At 37.0% G+C, this 24,674-nt stretch overlaps 2 protein-coding genes across 2 annotated transcripts; both read right to left on the bottom strand.

Moving 5' to 3' along the window:
• Positions 1-518: 518 nt before the first annotated feature.
• LOC127831417 (zinc finger MYM-type protein 1-like) lies at positions 519-3,326 on the bottom strand. Its single transcript, XM_052356402.1, has 2 exons — positions 2,726-3,326; positions 519-2,519 (listed from the first exon to the last, which is right to left on the bottom strand). The coding sequence occupies exons 1-2, from the start codon at positions 2,858-2,860 to the stop codon at positions 519-521; spliced, it is 2,136 nt and encodes a 711-aa protein (XP_052212362.1). The 5' UTR covers positions 2,861-3,326.
• Positions 3,327-3,340: 14 nt separating this feature from the next.
• On the bottom strand, positions 3,341-22,957 carry LOC127831416 (uncharacterized). Its single transcript, XM_052356401.1, has 3 exons — positions 22,810-22,957; positions 16,781-16,865; positions 3,341-5,761 (listed from the first exon to the last, which is right to left on the bottom strand). Exons 2-3 carry the CDS (start codon positions 16,850-16,852, stop codon positions 3,341-3,343), a joined length of 2,493 nt encoding a protein of 830 aa, XP_052212361.1. The 5' UTR covers positions 16,853-16,865; positions 22,810-22,957.
• Between the last annotated feature and the right edge of the window lie 1,717 nt (positions 22,958-24,674).

Raw genomic sequence — 24,674 nt, 5'->3', positions numbered from 1 at the left:
GCGGTCCAGTTTCTGTACTGGGAACATAAAGAGGTTCGTTTGAGAGGGTTGTCCTCTCCCGTGGTTCCGAAAAAAATTACAATTACAATTAAAATGGTGCGTTTTTGGGGAACTTTCATGTTGATATAAATGTTATTGTTTTCTTTCCAAAAACTCTAATTACAACATAAAATTAAGTAAATGTTTATGTATTTTAATGACGGAGTTTTACAAGTGATATGAAAAATAAAAACATTAACATTACATTCACAACGGATATATTTTATTACTGATGGACATATTTAACACCTGAAAATGGGAGAGTGTTATAAATAACCACATGAAAATACACAACAACCAATACAATATGACATGATTAGTAAAGAATGTATCCACATTTCGAGCACTATTAAAATACTGAACCAGGATGAATAAATATTATTAAATTAAGTTAAATAAACAAAAATTACGGATAATTCATTTTTAAGCCACAATTTATCATGCACTGTTCGCGTAATGTTAATGCCAAGTGTCACATTCTATGAAAACTTCCCGAAGATAGTTAACCGTGATTCATTCACACTGACGAACTCATTGGCAACATCTAACAAGTCCATTGCGTCGGTAGCACACCTGTGCACGTGGAGCGTCATGAGGTGGGTGAGTCTCTCCTGTGTCATAGACGTCCGGAGGTACGTCTTCAGGCGTCTCAGGCCGGAGAAGGACCTCTCGCTGGTGGCGTTGGTGGCGGGCATTACCAGGACGTGGCGGAGGACGCGCATCACCTCCGAGAAAAAGAGGCGAGACTCAGGAGACAAGTCGCGGAAGAACGTGACAATGTCCGTGATGGTCTTGACCTTCTTGTCCCGTACGGCGACCTGGTACGTCTCCAGCTGAGTGGTGAGCGCCTGCTCGTTGAAGTCGTCCCTGTAGAAGTCCATCACGCTCCGCAGATGAGTGGCGTAGTCACCACCACAGGCGCAGCACACCAGAAGGTCTTGGAGGGATCTGTAGGTTTTGTAGCCTGGCTGATCGAATCTGTCCTTGATACACGCGATCACCAAATCGAATGCTTCAAAGTAGACCTGGCGGTACCGATCACGTGCTGTGGCTGGATACTCGTGGGCCCCGGTTCCAACGTCATAGCGTTTCGGCATCTTGCGTCGCCTGGGAACCACTGGCTCTCCTACGTCGACGTCATCGAGCTGGCTGTTGACGTCAACCCAAAACTTGTCGAAGGCATCGTCGGAGCGCTTGCTGGTCAATGTTTCCACCGTCATTGAAGCAACTGCCTGACCCTCTGATGCGGACATGTCCTTCTGTTGAAGGGTGCGGCTCAAGTTGTCTGTATGTCGCTGGATGATGTAACCCAGATGGACACCAAAGAAAAGGTCGAAGCTCTCCATCTGGGACCGCACGCCTACTATCCTGGAACGGATCTCCGAGTCTTTGGTCTGCTCGTAGCAGGTGTCCCACAAGGTCTGTAACACAGTGTTGTTGTCTAAGACACTACACAGGCTTGCTGCACGCGCTGTCCATCTCGTGGGGCACAGTACACGGAAACCAGGGGTATCGGGGCTCATCTCCTCCTTCAGGGTCTGTAAGGTACTGTCCCTCTTTGGTGAATACTTAATCAGTTTGGAGACTTCATGCACTGTATCCATGGTGTCGCGCAAGAGCTTGCACTGACGTACACAGTCCCCAACGGCCAGATTGAGTGCATGTCCGTAGCAGTGCGTGAACACAGCTCGCTCCTCCTTTGCTAAGATGTTGGTCGCCACACCACGCTTCGCTCCGGTCATGTTGCTGGCCCCGTCATAACACTGCCCTCTGCACTGGCTCAAGGATAGGTTCATTCTAAGAAGAGTGTCTTCTATGACCGACGTCAGTGTAGTGGCGTCAATGGAATTTACTTGGTGAAACCCAACAAAGTCCTCGTGCACATTTAAGTCCTCGTCCACGTGTCTGAAGACTACCACCACTTGTTCTCGGTTGGACTTGTCTGTTGTCTCGTCAGCCATGATTGTGTAGAACTCGTTTGTCTTGATGTCGCTGGCCACTTTACGGAGGATGCGCAGTGCCATGAGCTGGAGTATTTCATTCTGGATATCAGGGGCGACGAACTTGTCCCGCTTCCGTTCCAGCCACGCGAGAATAGAGCTGTCCGTCTCCCCGTGGTGTTGTAGCAGCTGCATGAAGTTCCCCTCATCGTCGTCGTGCCCACGTAGCGCGATGCCCTGGCGTGCGAGGAACCGTATGCTGCGTAGGATTTGCAGCAGCTGCTTCCGGTTGTCGGCCTTCTCCTTAGCGTGCCCCGCTGACAGCATCTCCCCCACGTCACGCGTCGTGGCGGGAAGCGTCACCAGTCGCTCGACCGCCTCCTTGTGGCACTCGCTTTTTTCGTGCTTCCGGAACTTCTCGGTACCCGCTTTCCATTTGGAGAAGCCATCACTGATGAAGCTGCCGTCCACCTTCGTGTTGCCGATCTTGCCCAACTTCTTGGCCGCCATGCAGAGGTGGCAGAACGCAAGGTCCCGGCTCTGAAAAGAATAACATTGTAATAAATTTTGTGTTAAATATTAATGATAATAATAAGAAACATTATTAAGCAACATTTTTTTTTACAATACGAGTATTTTTTGTATGTTGTGCCTTTTTTTCTAAATTTCGTTTGTATTTAGATCAACGTTAGGTTCAGAAAAGATAAGAACGATCGCAAATTAAAATTTAATACTACTATACATACCTCATCGTAGTGGAGCCATGTGAAGGAATCAAACCAACAAGATTGGAATGAACGCTGTTCTGGCTTTTTCTTCCCGAATGTACGCTTAGGAAACGCAAAATTTCGAGGCTGATTAGGAATACTCATTTTGAACATTAAACAATTACATATATGATATTGTTTCAATGATTTCTAATCAAATAATAACTGATGTACTTAGAGAACAAAAATATTTTCAAACTAATGAATGTTTTTCACGCGTATTTGATTGCAGAGACTGTTGACATGATACTAATGGTCATTACTGTCTAATTCCTGGAATGTTCTGCAGTCTGAGATAAACAGTGAAGACATTAGCACTGACAGTGTGTTTATGATTCAAGCAGTTTCGAAGAAGGGTTGTTTTGCCAGGCAAGTTAAATAAACATTATAGTTTCTGAATAATGTTGCCATCAACATTAAGAGGTTCCAACCATCCCATTATTTTACCTAGGGGACACATGGCTTCTGCACTGACGGCGCGTGATTACAAAAATACTGGTTTTGGGGCGGCGATTTTTTTGGGATTTTACATTTATTTATATAACGATGACTAGCCGAAATATTGGGGGGGCGGCCGCCCCCCCTGCCCCCCCATTATCTACGCCCCTGATGGATCAGCTCAACATTGATTTTTCTTAAACCATTTGGGTAAACAGCTGTGCTTGTATCTGATAGCTGACTTGCTAGATTCTCCATGGCAGCTACTGTAAAAGGTGTATGAACCTTATCACAGTACCTGTAAAATGGTCTTTTGGTACCATATACAGGACAAGTCACTTCACGCTCCATAAGCTCTTTTGCATGAACAATCTTTGCCATATTAATTTTAGCTTCATTAATGCTGCCATCTTCCTGCTTAGAGACCATGATAACAAATGGTAACTTTTGGAAAGTGTGCCATGGAAGAGCTTTAGTTTTGACTGGTTCTTTTATCGCAAAAGATATTGATCCATATCTGGAGAATGGAATATTATTTGTGCGAGAACGCAATATAACTATTACAGCATGGATCGGTGACAGAACAAGTTTTTCAGCCTGAGATAAAGTGTCCATGAACATTTCATGCTGATATGAGGCCTCATCTTGAAAAACATCAAGAGCCATCAGATTTTCAGGACCGTAAGGGTTTATATTTGAAATATTGTCATCAATAGATTGCTGACTATCAACAGTGGTTCCCTGAGAACTCTCTTCACCAGCAGACTTTTTGTGCAGCAATGTTACAATTCCATCATTAATTTTACAAAATTTTGAACAATTTGTACATACCCCTGTTACTGTTTCATCATTATAAACTCTAGCACTTGAAAATGCTGAGTCGAGAGTGACACTAGACCCTGCTAAGACCTGAGACTGCTTTAAAGCTTGCAGAAGAAAAGAGTTTGACAGTGGAATCTGTTGGCCAGCTTCAGGGACGTTTATACAATTAGCTGCATCTGCTTCAAAGCCAGGTGAACACATTCCACATTGAGAGCAATGGATCATCTTCATGGCACCATATGTTGCATGGAGATCACGAATTCCACTTAGATTTAGGACAGTGTGCTGAGCAGATGGGTCTTCAGATGACAGCTCGCTATGATCTAACCATGATTGACAAACAAGAGCTTCGCGTGGTTTTGTTATATTAAGCTTTCCTTTTTTAAAATGGGGGATTTCTTTATAAGAATTAAATCGACCAGTTGTCAATGATTGAACAAACTTCACACATGCCGAAGGCAGAGACTGAGTGTATACTGCCATGCCTTTTATTATGTTAAATTCTTGACTCGTGCATGCATATTTTGCCATTATCTGAACATGTTCAACACCTGCACTAACTTCGCTTATTGTTTTCAACACAAAAGCAACTGGCGTAAGTTTTGACTCATGCAGACTGTTGTATGCTACCCATAGTTGTGGACTTAGTTCAGAACATGGAAGAGGAATAATGTCATTTTCCTCATCACATGAAGTGCCATGAAGCAGATTGCAGGAGAATTGTACTTGTTTATGAAGGTTACCATATACATATGAGCCCAAGACAAACTTTTCAGCTGCTCTCTTTCCTAACCATCGGACTTTGCTGCAAAGATTGCATTTTCTAAGGTAAAATTCGCTCGTGTCTGCTTCTGTTGGTTCTAATACTTTTTGTAAAGGCAAGTCCGAGTCTGTCTTAAGTTCCTGTTTTGCCTTAGAAGAGGCAGATGTAAATTTGACATCAAAGTTGACCCTTTCATTATTAAGACGATCCTCATTACATTGAGGCCCAGCAAAGTTCTCTAACAACTTCTCGTGTCTTGAATAATTGTGGATAATTTCTGAATGAACGTCCTTTAATATTTCCTCATAGTCTGTGCAACTTATGAGTCGTGTAGTTGGGTCTACCAAATATTCAGCCTTTACATTTTCTCCATATCTTTTTGCAACTAGCTGCAAGAAAGTTGTTTTTCTGTAGTACTTTATTGTGCCCTTTCCATAATAATGAAGGCGCTCTAAATTGCAAGCATCTTCATGGGATTGTGGTCCACGATTGGGCTCTAAGCCTTCATCTCTACAAACTTTTGAAGATTTAGTGTAATAAAGATTTACTTCGTGTAGAAGTGAAAGAAATTGACCCTCATTTGTCAGGACTGAGTTTATTGTTAAATTTTTTTGAGTTGCAATGGCCTTCAAACGAATCCATGAATACCAACGGAAAGCGAGGGATGATCTTTTAGTAGTTGGTATTCCTCTTGTTAACATGTGATCAAGGCGAATTGAATGACTGATGTCTGAGCCTTGAATGGTATACTTTACGATGCAGTTATGATCATTTTTATACTCCCAGGGTCCAAGAACAGAATCCTGTAGACCAAACTCAGTTGTGACGGACAAAACATTAATTGGGCCAAGAGTAAGCAAATTTTGTAAAGTTAAAATTTGTGTTGTTTTATTTACATTTGTATTAGCATTGGATATTTCTATACTTTCCTGTGTGGTAGACTGAGCAACCATATACTTATCCTTTTTAACAACATCATCTGGTCTTCCTTCCTGCAATATTAATTTTCACTGATAATTTTCATTGTTTGAAACAGTGAAATTATCAGTTTTAATTCACTGATATTTCTCTATAAACCATCGGAAAGCATAAAATAAACATGAATAATTCCAATTGCACTCTGTGAGATAAGATTTTAGCAGCATTTAATACTAAGTCTCTTTCATTTTGATAATCTACAAAGCAACCATGCGCATCAACACAGTAATTTTCATTCAAAATGTAAACTCAAGACTTGGAAAGCTTTCATGTGCATCATTGTCTACTCTCATCTCAACTGTATTATTGACTGCGAATTTCATGGTAGACGAAGCTCCTTCATGGACATTTTTGTCGACAAAATTGAAACACCCATGTCAGTGTTTTCTTTCCTTCAAAATTTGGGCCATTTTTGCGAATCCCAATGGTCATTACATAAAAAATAGGGATGGCATCGAATACCAATATCGGTATTCGAATGTTCGCAAATTCATTCAATCGAATATTCGAATATTCGCATAAAACGGCTGGATTGATTTTACCTTGTTATGTGTTAATTTCCATTGGTTTGTAAGTTATGTCTGTTTGCTAAATACGAGGCTGTTTATTAACGTTGCTATCGAAAAATGGTATCGCTGTCGACTAATACTATGACCGATACTGTGATCGGGCACAAATAGAATGAAAAACATCGTGTCATAGAATTTTATTTTTTAATGATTCCACAGATTTGTAGCAGACCGCGCATATGTAAAACTAAGTTTACACACATTACACGTTGCGGTCTTCTTATCCACAGACCGTGTAAAGTATTCCATACTGCAGAAGGGGCTGGTTGCATTTTCAGATTTGAATTATGATTCCTTGATGATTGTTTAGTTTATATCATCTGATACTTTGGATAATTCACATATTTAAATGCCTGTTCAAACTGTGATCACAAAAACTAAATTATTATTCGCAAGTTAATTGAAGCCCTTAATTGGTACCTAATTGACAAATAACAGTTCGGGCCCTTTCTTATAGTAAGTATATTGCATTGCGCGATGCGAGTAATTCACACATACTAATGGCTGTAAATACTGTGATCACAAAACTTAATTATTATTCGCCAGTCAATTGAATCCGTTAATTGGCACCCCATTGGCAAACAACAGTCGGGGCCTTTCTTAGAGCGTGTTTATTGCATTGCGCAATCAACACTGATACAGGCCGCGTTATCAGTTTGACATGAAGAACGTCACGTCAAACATGTTACTCCCAGGTGATTTCGGTTGCTTTTTAGTAAGCGGTTCGCAGGTCATTAAATATTGGCGAAATTACGTTTGGATAAAAATAAGAATATGTGAATATCATTTTTATTATTCGAATGCTGACCATTCAATCGAATATTCGAATAATTTTGCCATCCCTAATAAAAAATCAAAAGAGGCGACTTAAGGTGTGTATTTAAGCTTCGGAAGCAAAAAAAGCCTTTATGTGTAAAAAATTCACACCACATGAATTCTTTCAACCAGATTCTCAAGCACCAAATAACCAAAGTATGGTTTTGTCAATAATTCATGAACCTATAAGCTCATGCGTAAATGACTGCAGTGTCCGACAAATCCATTGCCCGGAGCCCGGGGGCTACCTAATTTTTTCATCGGGCTACTGAAATTTTCCAGCTGACGCCCGCCGGGCTACTGTAAATCTATAAGAGCGGAAGCCCGGTTTATTGACAGACATACGTAGAATAAACACGCTGATCATGTTGCTTGTACACTGTGTATTGCTTATAATCCGATAACAAAGTGCAATCAATTATCTTATCAGTCACCGATCACTTGCGGTAATGTCGGAAACAGTAACAGTGTATTTTAATCATCCAATCAGAATCAACATTTGTCGTCTGCTAATAATATAATGAGAGCCAGTTGGATAGTTGGCGCGATTATTCCAGGTCGGACCTCAAAGACCTCGTGAAAAGGCCGGTAGGATCTGTAAATAAACTCTGATTAAAAAAAATAAATAGTTGGCGCACATGATGCAACATCATTTCGCAGTTTGGAATTCTTTGTTAACCGCAACAATGAGTAATAGCGACAACGTTTTTGATGTCGTTAAATATCCAAGGACGCCGAACATTAAATAAATCAAAACAATAGCGGATTCTTCAAAACGGTAACGAAACCGAAAATGAATATTAATAACAACGGTGTGAACGCGGTTAACACCTGCTAATTAGTTTGCATAGTCAATTAATAATTGGATTAATCGACAGTTATTCAATAATTCCATATATGCCCAATTTATATTTTGAAAACCAAATTATGGGTGGGTAATATACATGTAGACGATAACAGTCATAAACACAAAAGTTTGAAACATTCTAAAGTGTCAAATGAATTTCGGCATATGGTTCTATTTAAAGATATGATGAAATAAGCTCCCAATCAGGGACCGTTGTATTGCAACATGCGTAAATCACCTGCCACGGTTTGCACGCGTTGTGTATAGCTATTTAAGGTTACAAAATTCTACATTTAATAAATTAATTTCTTTGTCCAGATAAAAAGCGCGCGAAAATTGGCGTGGGTGTATTTATTTGTAAATAAACCTTTCCTAACGGGTACAACATTGAGATCATTAATTTCCATTAAAGTGTCGTTGTGAATTTCAACTAAAGTACCGGGGTTTCTCGCGAATTATTTGGCATTGACATTTCCTCTTAATAAAATATAATGTAAACACGCTGTATCGTTACCGTTACGCTGTATCAGTGTCTTCATTATTGAAACAATTATTGTATTGTATACTGACTGCACACAAGTGTCGTAACATACGGATGCAATACGTCAATTCGGACAGTACTTAAAGTCGGACACAAGTAAATACATGATTAAATACTCTTGATTTCTTGAAACTCGGTATTTGTTGTTAAAAAGGGCAATTGCATTGATTAACACCATACGAGTCAATCGTATTGATTGATTAAACGCTTTATTTACGTTTCCGACTTAACGTGCTGTCCGAATTTAAGTACACATACATGTGCACATACATGTAATATCTACATGTAGTATATGATTTTCTTTGGTACATTTACATTTAAGTACATGGTGCCTGTACTCAGTGAACTGTAACATTAATTTACGATATTGACTGTGTACATCAGACTACTTGCTGTATTATGTATATGTATATATACATATTATGTATATGTAAATGAAGAAATAAAATATGTATATATAAAAGACGAAAACCTGCCTCTTATCATTTTGAAGGAAAATTTTATGGGCTACCAAATATTTTTATTGGTAGCCCAGTGGGCTACCTGAAAAATAAGAAATTTGTCGGACACTGGACTGTGACTCTGAATCGGTTAAAAACCTTCAGATTCATTGTCCGGGAGAACAGCTGAGCCATGGAAATAGCAATAGCCCTGGCTTGAAATAATCAATTTAACAAATAAGGAGTTATGTAAGATTAAATTTTAGAAATAGGGGATAAAATAATAATTAATTTTTAAAATAGGGGGCAAAATAAGAATTTGACCAAAATGTTATCTGGAGCTCTGGGTACAAGTGCGTAGCATGTCAGACTCAGGACTCCAATAATTTAAAATTTTAACTCGCATTTTTTTCTTTCCAGCTGGCAATACAAGTTGGTTACAATCAAAGCGCAAGCCACGAGACTGATACAAGCACTTGTAACAATTGACTTGCGTTATATTCCTTTTATTATATACAAAATTGAATCATTTAATTTAAAAACAAGAGCCGTCTCCATCGGAAGACATATCATCTACTGAATGTCATAACTAGGGTAACTGACATTTTGTGAATTGTTCAAGAATATATATTTTCCGATATTTTCTGACATACAGTAAGAGCACTTACGTTATTTGTTGAAATCAAAGTATTTCAGTGTTGAAATTATGATATAATTACTGCTCCTTGTTTAATTTTTTAATTAAAAATAAAGACATATCAATTTGGAGTTTTTTTCGTTTTTCAAGTGTTATAATAATACTTATCACAAAATTTGAATACGAAAAAGTTTATTATTTTAATTGAACAGTTTTTTGCTTCTCTTGAAAATATAACAAAATGTCAGTAACGCTACTTTTTACATTCAGAAAATGACACGTGTTCATAATGTCAATTTCGAAAATTTGGTAAAAAACATTATTTGTACCAAAAAGGTTGACATAATATTTAAACAGTTGTTGAATGTCATCTTATAAACACAAAAATAAAAACAAGAGGGCCAATATGGCCCTAGTTCGTGCACCTTAAATAGTCGGTTCATTCAATCTTTACCTAACGTCAAACTTGACCTAGATATTGTCCAGACAAACATCCTGGTGAAGTTTCATCATTAATGAACCAAAACTCTGGCGTATGGAGTGTTATTGTTTTTGTAACATTTGACCTGGTGACCTATATTTTGAGTTAAGAACCCTTACCAAACATCAAACTTTGCTTACAAAAATAAATATTTTGACCAACATTTATAAAATCTGAAAAAAAACTGTGACCTCTAGAGTGTTTTCAAGGATTTTGTATAATATAATGAAAATTTGGACAATCTAAAGGCAATAATTATAACATTAATTATGTGATTTTGCTCATAAAACTTGACTGAGATCTTTCAGCAACTTTCACAAAGAATGCTCAAGAAGTGTGAATGCTCGAGTGTTTACAAACCAAATGTTGACTGACGGACGGACGGCGGACAAAGACCAATCCTAAAAACTCACCTGAGCAATCAGGTGTGCTAAAAAGTGTGTTTCACCAATCTGAGATATTTTCCAACTTGTCCGACAAATCAATAAAACCAATGAATTGACTAAATTCCACGATGATTAGGCAAAATATGTGACTTCTATAGTGTTCGATCACAAGGTTTCTCTGTAGTCACATAGGGAAAACTGCCCCAACCCCCTGGCGGCCATGTTTTTTTACCGATCGGGACCATTTGCGAATTCATATGAGATATAAATAAATCCAATCTTTTCACCAAGTTTCATGATGATTGGGCAAAAAATGTGACTTCTAGAGTATTCATAAGTTTTTTTCACTACCGGGGTATATAAATAAAATAAAACTGCCCCCTCCCCGGCAGCCATGTTATTCAACTGACCAGAATAGTTTTTAACTCAACTCTGGTATCAAGGAAACAAATGTTCTGACCAAATTTCATGAAAATTGGGCCAAAAATGTTACTTCTAAAGTGTTCACGTGTTTTCACTATAAACATAAAGATAAAAATACCACGCCCACTGGGCAGTCCTTTTCAAAATTATAATTTATTGCCGGCAATGAAGTCCTATAATCATGCAGCCATTTCCGGCCCGGACTGATTATTTTAGGCCCAAAAAGTACAAAATGACGACGAAAGACAAAGATGACATTTTTAACAATATTGTAATATTAACAGATTAATATACAAAGCATGCATTTAATCATTCAGAATTGCCAAGATTTCTTTAGCATTTGTCTCTTCATCCTGGATATCTGAATCCTCTACTGAAGACACATCCTTTGACAAATCTTTCGTTGAATACCCATCAGCCTTGGGTGAGCGCTAATAATTAAGTTGATGAAGATCATCATGAGCATACAAGGTGTGAGTTTGTTACGTAAAAACCTTATTAAATATTTAATTTTACATAAAACCATCGAATGTGAACAGCCATTTGTCTATAGCTGCTGAATGGTCATAAGCAGGGATCATATTTTTTTCGGTTTTGTCGGTCCTAGACGGATTGGGGTCATGAAAGACCGATTGAAAATCCCAAACGGTCGGTTCGATTCTGTTTGCTATTAAAATTCCCATGTCATGAAAGCGATTACACAGTGTACATGCTAACACACCCTAATGACATTCTTATCTCGATTAGGTGTAATAAACCATTCGCTGCAGTCTCTAAACCAGTCAGGACCGGTTTATTGCACGTCAGACCAAGAATCAAAAACTTGTGAACAGTGGATTAAAGACGCATCCGAAGGACGCGTCTTAATGCACGCCCTGTAACTAAACAAAACATGCCGATACATTTTCCACCAGCGTAATAATCCGGTAATATAATTATGAATGAAAGTCGCGGACCTGATCGACAGAACAGCCGAAAGTTATTTTTATGGGCGGAACTTCACATAACATAGCAGTCGTCGAAATTCGCACTAGTCCGACAGCAAAAAACTAGTACTTTTTCTTTCGTGCTTGTAGGAAATCCACTATTACAAGCCCGACGTGCTCGTACAATTCATTAAACAGAAAACGAGTTCCACTGTGACTTTCATTTTCAATATTTGTAAACAAAGTTTTGAGCAGCTTAAATCAACAGCCACTTATGTTTTAACACACTGCACACATGTGCTGGGCAATCAGCCGATAATTGGATTACTGCAAATAAAGCGCATGTTTTGTGGTTCCCGGCTAATTATAATAATGTAAAATAAATGTTTTGCGTTGCGTTCGGGACAGAGAGTAATGGTCGAACAGTTGTCATTCAAGTACGTCGTTGAGGAATGCGAATCTGAGGTAACTGTGATTGACGCATTTGTCAACTGGCTTTTTGTAGAATAACATGGCACTTAATTGTTTATATATTTTCTGGTGGTTCAGGTTTGCTCTCTCTTTTACATGGATATATGGGATATATTTCTGCTAATTTTTTACCTAAACTTTATGTATATATTTACAATTGTGATTTGATTGAAATCTGTGTGTGAAATTAATTTCTTCTTATTTCAGGATCCGAAAGAGGCTGGCTCGGATGACGAGGAAGCTAACTTGGATGAAGATGAAATTAATAAGAGATTTGTATTGTATTCTAAAGATTGAATAAATGAATGCTTCTTTGGATGTTTTATGTTATGTTTATCTGCATTTTTAACAAAAATGTTTGGGCTAGTAAAATCTGACTCGGGCTTGTTCAAATTCCCATAGTACTAGCCCGACTTGCTTGAAAATTTAAATCTGAATTTCAATGGCTGAAAAAGTACACAAGAAAAATAATATACATTGAATAAATCTTTAGTAAAACTGTGTTAGAATCGAAATTATTTGTATACTTTATACAGGGGTATCAATTGTCCCAAATTTGAAATCCGGAAAATTAAGCAGAGAGTCTGAGGCCGTAGGAGGGCCCAACCCCCCGAGCCCTAGCTTATTGTTCTTTTTTTTATAGTCTTTCTAGGTGCATTTTCTGGTGAGTACAATGCGAAATATTATAAACCAAACCATCCGTAACAAAGCAATGTGTATTTGTCATTCTAAACAAATGATATTAAGAACTTCAAAATTAAATTAAAATGGACAAACCATACCGTATCCGAAAACGACTGTCCGAAAACACAGCTTTTCCTCCTTCTTTATAAAGTACCGGTAAACGGTACTTTCCCAATCTAGCGAAAATTCCCAAATTCCCAATCGGCATGTGAAAAAATCCCAATCGGCGTCCGAATTTTTTCTCAAAACGATCGAAAGTTTCGTAACAAAACCCAACTTTCGGCGAGCGAACAAAGAAAATCGTATAGTTGTGTGTAACCACGCGCTCGATTAATATCGGGTTTTATTATTCAGCGCGTTCAATCAATAGAGTCGTTACTGTTTGCGGTTCTTTTGTCAGGCAGCCAGCGTACTGTTTGACGTCGGTTTGAAACCTTATCGTAGTTTGAAATGCCCTCCAGCACTGCCTCTGTGGAAAGGTTGTTCAGTCTAATGAACAATCTTTGCACAACCAATCGGAACCGTCTATCACAGGACACATTGACAGCTCTAATGATGCTGTGCAGAGAGGGATGCCAGCAACTGAGTGATGATCAAACATCAAAGATTGTTGTAATTTAAAAAAAAAAGGAAACAGAGAGACATTGCTTTATAAGAGATTAAAACAACTAGTAATTGATTTTGTGTCTTCTATATAATATTTTGTTATTTATATCAACTTTATTACTTTTAGTAATGGACATTAAGGCATGCCTGCAAATGATTATTTTAATGGGTATGTTCAATTAAGTTTGAACTGTATGATGTATTCAATAAGACCCAAACTTCACGACGCAATTTTCCCAATTTAAGGATTTCACGACTCGATTTTTCCCAATTTTGAGGTTTTCACGACTCAATTTTTCCCAATTGGACCGGTACGGGTACTTTTCCCAATTGGACAAGGAAAATCGCTGAAACATGTCCCGATACATCATTTGCAAATGAAATAAAATATGCATATCATTTGACTGCAGAAAATGTAAACCAGTAACCAGTAACCTAGCAAATACGCAGTCAATATATAATTTGATTAACATATTGTTTTAAAATATGATATTGCAGTGCTTTACTTTGTCAGTTACTGCTCATGTCAGTGCCAGCCGCTTACCAATCAGAAATCAATAAATAAAATCGGTACCAAGCGCAAATGTCAGGAATGCCGACGATGCTATAACAATATTCGTTCTGAAATGATCCCGCACTAAAAGAATTTTGTCCCTACCCCCACCCCCCTTAAACAAACTCATTGGATTTACATTCACCACAAAATCAACCCTGGACGGCTCAAATCCGTATTTCCGGAATAATCCGGAAAATTGACACCCCTGTTTATACTTTGTTGTTGAATATCTCACGACCGGAAAATTAGATGCGTGGTTTCAAATGCTTTGCTCTCGTGATTTAATCCCTACGCATCTAAACTTTCAGACGTGGTCGTGGGTATTTGACAACAAATTAATTCTTAATTATTTGGTTTGTTGTTGTCAGTAGCCAACCTACGTCATTCAAGAAATGCAACAAATAAAAAAATGTTTAACATGATTGGAGTATTCATAAATAACTTGGTATATTGCCTCTTTTGCCTTAAAACTTTTCTGGAAATAGCTTGTGGAATTCCAAATTTCGCCATAATTTTACTACCGGACACGAGGTCTGGCAATATTAGAGTCATTTCCGGATTTTCCAAATTATTATCAGAAAAATCCAAGGACCGACAATATTTCGGAAAGACTGCACTGGGGGCCATGTTTTTTCATTGATCTGGACCATTTTCGAACTCGTCCGAGATATCAATAAAACCAATGTTTTCGCCAACTTTCATGATGATTGGGCAAAAATTGTGACTTTGTGTTTACAAGGTTTTTCTTTTTTTTTACCTACCTTTTCACCCAGCATGACCCGGTTTCAATCTCAATCAGGACATCATTGGGACAAATGTTGCGACCAAGTTTCATGAAGATCGGACAAAAAATGTGGCCTCTAGACTGTTTACAATCAAATGTGGATGGATGACGGATGGAAAGACGATGGATCAAGACCAATCACAAAAGCTCACCTGAGCAATCAGGTGAGCTTAAAAGTGAAAATGTATAAAAATGTCGGTTACATTACTTATAACATTCAACACTTTTTCGTAACCTAAACCAAGATTTTGAAAGCTAAACACGGACCCTAAGTTCAAGGTCAAGGTCAAAGGGGTCAAAATTTGTGTGTGTATGGAAAGGTGTCCATATACACATGCATACCAACTGTGAAGGTTAAATGTGAAGTTACATACAAATTATAAGAAATTTTAAATCTAAACGCAAAAGTGTGACAGAAGGGCAGATGGACAGACAGTGCACTATAATTATGCACTCCTTCGGGGGAATAAAAAATGAGTTTAAGCATTCATAATTAACGAAGAATGAATGCTCTTATAATTTTTTTGTTCAAAGTGACTTCATTAAAAGTAGTCCGGCTAGTATGGTTATATGGAATTGGAAAACTTGTGAGTAGTGTAATACGGGAATTATTTCTGCGCAGATAAATTTTACTGATTGATACAACTTGTATTTTTTGGGAACATAAAGCAGGTATATTACTAGTGACCTGAAAATTAACAGGGGTCATCTGCCAGTCAATGTACCTATGAGGTTTCATGATCCTAGGCGTAAGCATTGATGAGTTATCATCCTAAAACCATTTTACTATTTAGAGTCTGAGTCACTGTGACCTTGACTTTTGACCTCATGACCTGAAAATGATTAGGGGTCATCTGCTAGTCATGATCAATGTTCCTGTTCCCAAGTTTCATGATCCTGGGCATAAGAATTGTTGACTTATCATCTGGATACCATTTTACTGTGTCCAGTCACTGTGACCTTGACCTAGTGACCTGGAATTCAATGGTGGTCATCTGCCAGTCATGATCAATGTACCTATGAAGTTTGATGATCCTAGGCGTAAGCATTCTTGAGTTATCAACCAGAAACAATTTAAATATTTAGAGTCACTCACTCACTGTGGCCTTGACCTTTGACCAAGTGACCTGAAAATCAATAGGGGTCATCTGCCAGTAATGATCAATGTACCTATGAAGTTTCATGATCCAAGGTCTAAGCATTGTAGAGTTATCGTCCGGAAACCATCTGGTGGACGAACCGACGGACGGACCCACCGACATGTGCAAAACAATATACCCCTCTTCTTCGACGGGGTGCATAATAAATGTAAATAGTTTAATTTTCTATTATCATAAAAAAAAAATCAATTAACACATATTTTAAGTATTCAGAAAAAAGTCTACATATTAAGTGAAGACAATCATATCGTGTACTGAATGTAATAACTTGTGTAACTAACATTTTGTATATTTTTCAGGAGAGCATATTTTCCGAAATACATTAAGAGCACTTATGCTACTTTTTGCATTCAAAATATTTCATTGATAAAATTATGGTAACTGCTTCTTTCTTAACTTTGTTTTGTTTTTAATGATTTGTTTTACAAATTTTACTATAACACTGATAATAAAATTGGAATACTCAAAAGTATTTATTATGTTAATAAAACAGATTTTAGCTTCTCCTGAAAATTAAACAAAATGTCAGTTACACTACTTATAACATTCAGAAAACAACACGTGTTTGCTTATTTCAATAAAGAAAAATTTTTTTTTAATGAGCAACTCATTTATTCCAGAATGAGGGGCCAGGGCCGCTACACAAATCAGAAAAAAAGCTCTGTTAACTTGTCAAGTAAGTAAGTATTAAGGTAAGTATTCTTACCTTTTTCTGTTGAAACTGTCGTTTCTTTGGTCTCCCGCGCCCGCGGGTATTTCCAGTTCTGTTGTTATTCATAATTGTTTTGAATCTATTGAGAAAAAAAAGGGTTTATATCTACATGTAGAACTGTTTAGGAAGTGACTACAGGTACGCATCTGTACCTCTAGAATCTCGTTCTAGGGGTACAGATCCGTACTTCTAGCCAAAACCACTAGGCATAAAGGCAATTACTAACTGTACATGTGGAAAACAGACGTTGTTTTAGTTCCGTAGATGTTTCAAAGTTTGACAAGCTGAGTACACGCATATGCAAACTACCAAAGTTGTAAAGCCTTACCATGTGTAAAGTTTGCCTTTGTTCATTTTAATATCTTGAAGTTCAATCTAATCAGCAATTAATACAAATAATTTAAGTTATTATATAAAAAAATTTAAATCAGCAATTCCTCCAAATACTTCAATTGAATTTGAACATTTCGCGGCAGAGCATTTTATTTAACAAGTATAATACATTCAGTATTGAAATACAGAAAGGTAATATTTTTTGTCTTATCATAAGATTATTTATTTTTTTAACAATTATTCAATTAAAATGCTCCCATCCGCGAAACGACAACGCTTTCACTTTGTACAGAAGCAGTTATAGATTAAACCATTACCGGTGTTCCTCGGTTATTAATGCTGACCTGAACAATGTAAACAAACGAGTCCTGCCGAGCGGATAAATTGCATTTGATTTAAAATTAAGGTAAATACTTTTGTTATTAATCTAACATACGTGTGGAACAATTTAACTACCGTATACGTGCGCTTATAAGACGCCCTCGCTTATAAGACGCACCCCGACTTCGGACTTTATAATGGGTGGATTTGAGACTGACCCGCGTGTAAGACGCGGTCAAATTTTGCCGTATTCATCGGCCGGAAAATGGCCGAAAAATGGCAGAATGTAAAAGAAAATCATCAATTAGTAAAACATTCAGAATTTTTCAAACTCGCGCTGCATACAATTAGTAATTCACGCAAGTCTGAAAAATAAAACAATCAAACAACAAAGTAAATAATATTTGTTTATTTTATGATATATTAGTGGGTTTTAATTTATTTTCAAGTATTATTCATGCAATAAAAATAATTATCAAATTGACAAAATTTCTAACAATTGTGTATTAATCATTTGCCCTAACAATTGCAAACATATTACGTTTGTAATATCAATGCACAAGCAAAATTGATCGTGTCAGTCATCTTAATTGTATTGTTTGACAGGTATTGAAATCTAATAGGCAGATATTTTGAAAGCGTTTAGTTTTATTACCTAGATTATGCAAATTTTACGCCCATTGTCTATCAACAATAGGCAACGCCTACTTTCATAAAATTAGCCAATCGCGTGATAGAGTGATAGACTCTAAAGCGCAGATCGAAATCACGTGTCAAGAAGAAAGCCATATGCGGATAATTGCATCCGGTCACTCTTTGCTCCCGTCGTTGTTGGCCCCTAATAAATAATGTGTCATCGGCATTAGTGGGTCGTCTGAATAAACGTGTTTTGTTTAACAATTGACAGTTGCAAACTGGTAACTTATTTCAGAGGATACCCTAATTGCCAATTATGTCTTAATTGAAAATCAGCGACGTGGAACAAAGACGATCAGGTGATACAAACTTGTCAAATAGCATTTGTAATCGGCAGCATGTTTATTAAACAATTGACAGTTTCAAACTGAGAATTGATTTTGCTGTTGTTTCAAGCATGATGGCATCGTGTTGCCGCTTACACACGTATAATATAATGGCAAATTTATATGGCATTTTACGACGTCGCGCGCCGACAATCAGGTGATAAAAACTTTTCAAGAATAATCACGGACAATATAACGTCTTACGCCCCAAAATTAACAAACTTCAAATTAAAAATAATAGACAACAAAATCAGTAACAATACATTTTAACACAAATAAATCGGTAACTGAACATAGCGTTCCGATACACGGTACGGGCCAATACAGACTTTAGAGAAAATGCAAATGGCTGCCGCGATGATTCAAAACAACTGACAAGTGTCCAACTTGGCTAGCATAAGCCCAGTAAACTCAATATTTTGATTTTTTTTGTTTATTTTCACCAGTATCTCGCTTATAAGACGCAACCCCAACTGTAACTTATTAATTTAAGTCTCAAAAATGCGTCTTATAAGCGCACGTATACGGTATGAATAAGGGCATATAATATGTGAAAACGGGAGGTCCGTACCAATAGCAAAACTCTAGTGGTTTTGGCTATAAGTATGGATCCGTACCCCTAGAACAAGATTCTAGAGGTACGGATTCGTACCTGTATGGCACACATCACAAACAATGTATAGTACCATATGGAATTATAGAAAAGATATGTTTTGTAGTTTAAGGGAAGAGAACTTGAAAACTCAGGAAGAAAAGGGAAATTATTCACTTTGCACCTAGGCCACTCCAAATCGATTTGTTGGTCAACGGATTTGTTTGAAAAATAGTTGAATAGGCGATGGAAAAAATAATCTTTAGCTATATTGATGCATATGTACATGACTTTTAAAGGAATATTTATGAACAACAGATACATTTGCATCAGATTTTCTTGTCAGAAAATCTGTCATATTTTGTCAGTCCTTCACAAAATTTGTCAGTCAGGACTGAGTGAAGGACCAACTGTTTTCACAAACTCTGTATTATTGTTAACAATAAACATCCGAAATGCCACCGGTTGACCTACCGTAATCAAAGTTTAGAGTTGTTTGTTTTGGATCTAGCTTCAAGGCCTTTTTCGGGGGCATTATTTCTGTATTATTTATGACTATAAAGTACAAAAAGTTAAAAACAGGCAATTATCCGGGGACCCAAGAAAATATCATAACACACTCTATTCAAAAGGTTGATTCTAATTGGTTCGTATACAGCTGGGGCTCAACTAGAGCCAATTAAAAGACTTGTTGCATTATTGAAGCCTCATTCAGTTAGCGTACATCGCTACACTTTTGACTCGTACCCAAGAGGGTTCATACTTATCGTGAATTACTTATGCGTTAACGGATTCCTTTCAGCAATGTGTCCACTGGGACACAAATATTTTTAAACTATGCGTCTATTTCGATATTTGAGCGTTATATACGCGGGACGCGCCGATAGATTATTAACTAATTTGAATCTGTTTTGTATTTACATAATCGTTGTTTGTACGATTGTTTTTCATTTCAAAAGTTTTCTGTAAAATTGTAAAAACGACCCTTATCTCTTGCCCTGAGTAAAGTTAATTAAACATGTTAAATACTGAAGATGGCGTTGTCAACTACCGCTTGGTCATATAATGAGCAATTACTGGTTTCTGATGTATGTGTTTATTCGTTGCCATTCCAGGGTTTTTTTTAGAAAAAGGGGAAGACGCTGGACGCTGGGTAAAAGGGAAAAATCGAGCACGAAAGAGACATATTTTGGGAAAAAATAAAAACTGTTCATTTCAATGTCTTTAACTCGCTTACAGACTTTAGGGTTTTTTTTTTGAAAAAGAGGCACTTCTCTCACCTTTTTGTTCTTAAACACATGAACAAGTATGATATTAAAGTCTAAGTCCTAAATAAAGTTGCAGGAGTAGATCTAATAATGGGAAATGTTTTCAACTGGGGCCGGGGAATGATGTCAATATTATGATTTCAATTTCATGATGAATGGGTTGACAATCTAGATCTGCTACATTATTGGAAGGAAAAGGTGCGGCAGCTGCCGATTGTCTACTTTCAATTTTACAATAATCCGACAGTATTAATCGATGTTGATTACATGTACCTCCGAATCCTGCTGGGTTTCAACGGTTTTTGATGATTCATTCTTAAAAATGCTTCAACGCAATTAATATTTTCCGAGTCGGAACGTTTTATTTTGTTTGTGGATGAACGCCAATTGTGAGACTTTTTCTGTTTTAACGTTTATATCTTGGCTTTCACATAACCCGGAAGAAAATTCGACTGGTTTCCGGTAATTAATTGACGAAACACCCTTCTCGCGCAAGATCGGAATCCAGTAAAATAGTCACATGATGAATACGATTAGTTGCAATCATAGGGACCGTTAAGTAAAAATATTCTATTATACTACATATATATACAAGGGATACAACTGTGAAAATTCCTGCACACAACCATGGTGTAAACAATAGCGAAAAATTTGCTTCCAAACGCAATAAATACACCAATTAAACTGTATTACAACAGCCAAGACATTTATCTTTCAGAAAATAATACACTTGACAATAAAGTACAAGCTTTTCATTGAACTAAGAGAGAAAGTTTCATTCAAAATGCTCAAAAATCCTTACTTGGACACAGGTGTGCACAGCTGAAAACTTAGAATTCTAGCAGTAATTTTCGTATTCCATTGTTATAAAGCTCTTTTGCTGGTACATATTCCTTGGATAGTTTTTTTCATAGTAAAATAGAACATAATTACTATTTAGTAAGCATATTTTGCTAGAAATTCACATCAATCTGCTTCAATTTCACAATGACAATGTTTTACTTTCATTTTGGATAGTTCACATATATTTCAAACATGCGATTTGATTGGTTGAAATTCCACTGCAGTAATAAATCCAACCATTCACGTTCCACGTAACATTACCTGACAAATTGCATACAAATCCTTGAAGATAGTAGAAATGTAAACAAATTTAATACTTACGGTGTTTTGCATATATGCAGTTACATGCAATTATGGAAGGTGTCTACTTTGATTAATAAAGTGTCTATGGATAATAAAACAAGGTAAAATTTGCTCAACTTCTCTGTAATTATTAAATTATGAAACAAAATGTGTCAAAGTGGGTGTGCACACCTGTGTCGCATTTCGAAAATTTTACCGTTTTTCATGAAACTTTCGTTTCAAACACAACTATGAACACTTTTACTGCTATAAACATAGTTATTATCTGATAGATAAATGTCTGAGCTGTTGTTATACAGTTTTTTTTGTGTAATTATTGCTTTTGGAAGCGATTTTTTTGCTATTGTTCAGACCATGATGTTGTGCAGGAAATTTGACAGTTGTATCCCTTGTATATATGTATATAGTATAATAGAGTATTTTTTACCTAACGATCCCTGTGGTTGCAATAATACAACTACACTATTAATACTGCAAACAAGTAGTAGTATGGAGCAAAAAGACAATCAATCTTCATTAACACAAATTATCAAGGAGAAGATTGTATTATGCACAAAACCAAATAAACAGTAACATGGATCTGTCAAAGCTAAAACAGTTTTATACGTGTACATAGCATTTTCATTGAGCCCATAAAGAAAGTGAGTTAATTGTGTACTTTGTGCTGATCAGAAACTTGTAACAGTCGTCTCCCTTGAAATATTTGCACTTTATGAGACGCCACAAAACATGGCGTCTCATCAGGATCCAAACTGTATTCTGAATCGTCACACTAAGCCCTCATAAGTTATCCATTGTATAAGCACAATATAAAACAACCATATAATATATCTAATATATCCAGACACACGTATTATACCCAAATATTAGAAATACACAATTTTATAACAGTAAAAAACAATGGTATTTCACAAACAATTGCAGTCGTTAATAAATGCAGAAAAGCATCATCTACACGTTTCATACGGTATTCAGTTTACATGCAAACGCATTTAAATATATTTACCTCGATACTCGACCAAGCTGTTGAAAAATTCTATTATTTAGAACGAGAACATGTAAGATTAATGTGTTGTTTTCACATTTCTTTAAATGGCTGCAAATACCGCATGTAATAAAACAATCGAAGCGCATGCGCATAATATAGGTTACACTCCACTAAACTAGTTGCAGCAAAGACATTCACAGGCGTTCATGTCACTGATATTCATGATATTTCCATATGCGAGTGTGATTGTAAACACAAGTTTCTAAAAACAGTGCGAAAAGGGGCATTACGCAAAGCCAATAAATTTGCACAGATTTTTGTCAATATTGACAATAAACTGCATGCTTTCTTACCGTTAGTAATCCGACAGTCCGTTGGTCACTTTGTGGAAGATCTTGCATTATTCCGTTTAAGTTATTATTGCCTTACACTTTTCAATATTAATTTATGAACTTTAAACAAAATAAGTAACTAACAAAGTAACTATTTAACTGACTAACACGCGCGTTTTTTTTTCCTAATATCCGAGACATTTTACTTTCGCGCTTTGCCCTCAATGTCTGGCTTTTAAAGTTTACCGCTTTTTTGCAAATACAATGACGTTTACATATGAATTGGCCAATGAAAATTTCGGCGGGATGACGTCAGGCGCCAAAACTGGCGCGTGGTTTTTCCCGGTAGTAAATGCATTGTGGGAAACGGACTATTTCCAGCATGGCGCCCGTAAACATTATGAACACGGAAGTAAAAATAGTAATTAATTATTATCAAAAACAGGCCTCATCAAACCGGGTCAGCCATGATATATTCTTGGATGCAGTTTGTGCTTCAAAAGGAGCTTCTTTTCATGCCAGCCTATCGATGTAATATTCACTAAACACGTTGCAATGACGGTTATCTTCGAAATAATAAATAAATATTTACAATGTAATACCTGCATTAAAACAACTACTTTTAGATGCCGGCTACTTTTCCCAAATATATCAAGTTAAATGTCACAAATGCTTTTGTTTTACTGCATAGTTGCCGCCCATGTAACTGGCTACTCAATTTTTTTGGAAAGCACTGAATTATGCGTGACAAACACACAACATTAAAATACATTAAAATCCAAAGATTCAAATAATTTCCCACGAGATAAGGCAAAAATTGCATAATCAATTGAATGAAAAATTAAAGTAAAAAAGCCAGGTTTTACATAAATTTCAGGTTGATTAACACAACAAGGTTAAGGTTGTTGGTGAGATATAATCATTATACAGTTACATGTAGTAAGGCTCCATTGGTCATTGTTGGCACAGGTACTACATGTACTTACATGCACCTCAGGTACTCTTAAGTATACTTACACGTACCCTGGGTACGATAAATAAACTCAAACGCAACGGAGAATTTTAATGCTAAATCAGTTGTTGTCGGCTAATTTGTAAAAATTAATTATGTTCACATTTATGTCAATTTTCCTTTATACAGCCTTTATATTATCGACACGCATACTCAACTAGAAATGGCGCGGCAGAGGCCGACGCGTATCCCCATGCCGCATGTTTGACCCAGGGTTTGTAATGGGGCCATGCATAGTTGAGATTGACCGTATTGTCAAAAGAGAAGTTCAGTATCAATTAGAAGTGAACTGGTGTAGAAATGAAGAAATTATAGTAAAAGGAAATTTTGGATGGGCGTGGCCTATGTAAGCGGGTTGCCCCAGGGTTGTTAATAGGGCCATTCATAGTTGAGATTGATCGTATTGTCATAAAAGAGGTTCAGTATAAATTTGAAGTGAATCGGTGTAGAGATGAAGAAATTATAGTAAAAGGCAATTTCGGGTGGGCGTGGCCTATGTGGGTGGGGCGCCCCAGGGTTGATAATGGGGCCATGCATAGTTGAGCTTAACCGTATTGTCATAAGAGAGGTTCCGTATCAATTTGAAGTGAATCGGTGTAGAAATGAAGAAATTATAGTAAAAGGCAATTTTGGATGGGCGTGGCCTATGTGGGCGGGTTGCCCCAGGGTTGGTAATGGGGCCATACATAGTTGAGATTGTCATAAGAGAGGTTCAGTATCAATTTGAAGTAAATCGGTGTAGAAATGAAGAAATTATAGTAAAAGGCAATTTTGGGTGGGTGTGGCCTATGTGGGCGGGGCGCCCCAGGGTTGGTAATGGGGCCATGCATAGCTGAGGTTGACAGTATTGTCATAAGTATCAGTATCAATTTGC

Source organism: Dreissena polymorpha, chromosome 5 (assembly GCF_020536995.1).
Source record: "Dreissena polymorpha isolate Duluth1 chromosome 5, UMN_Dpol_1.0, whole genome shotgun sequence".
NCBI lineage: Eukaryota > Metazoa > Mollusca > Bivalvia > Myida > Dreissenidae > Dreissena > Dreissena polymorpha.
This window is presented reverse-complemented; position numbering and strand designations above follow the sequence as displayed.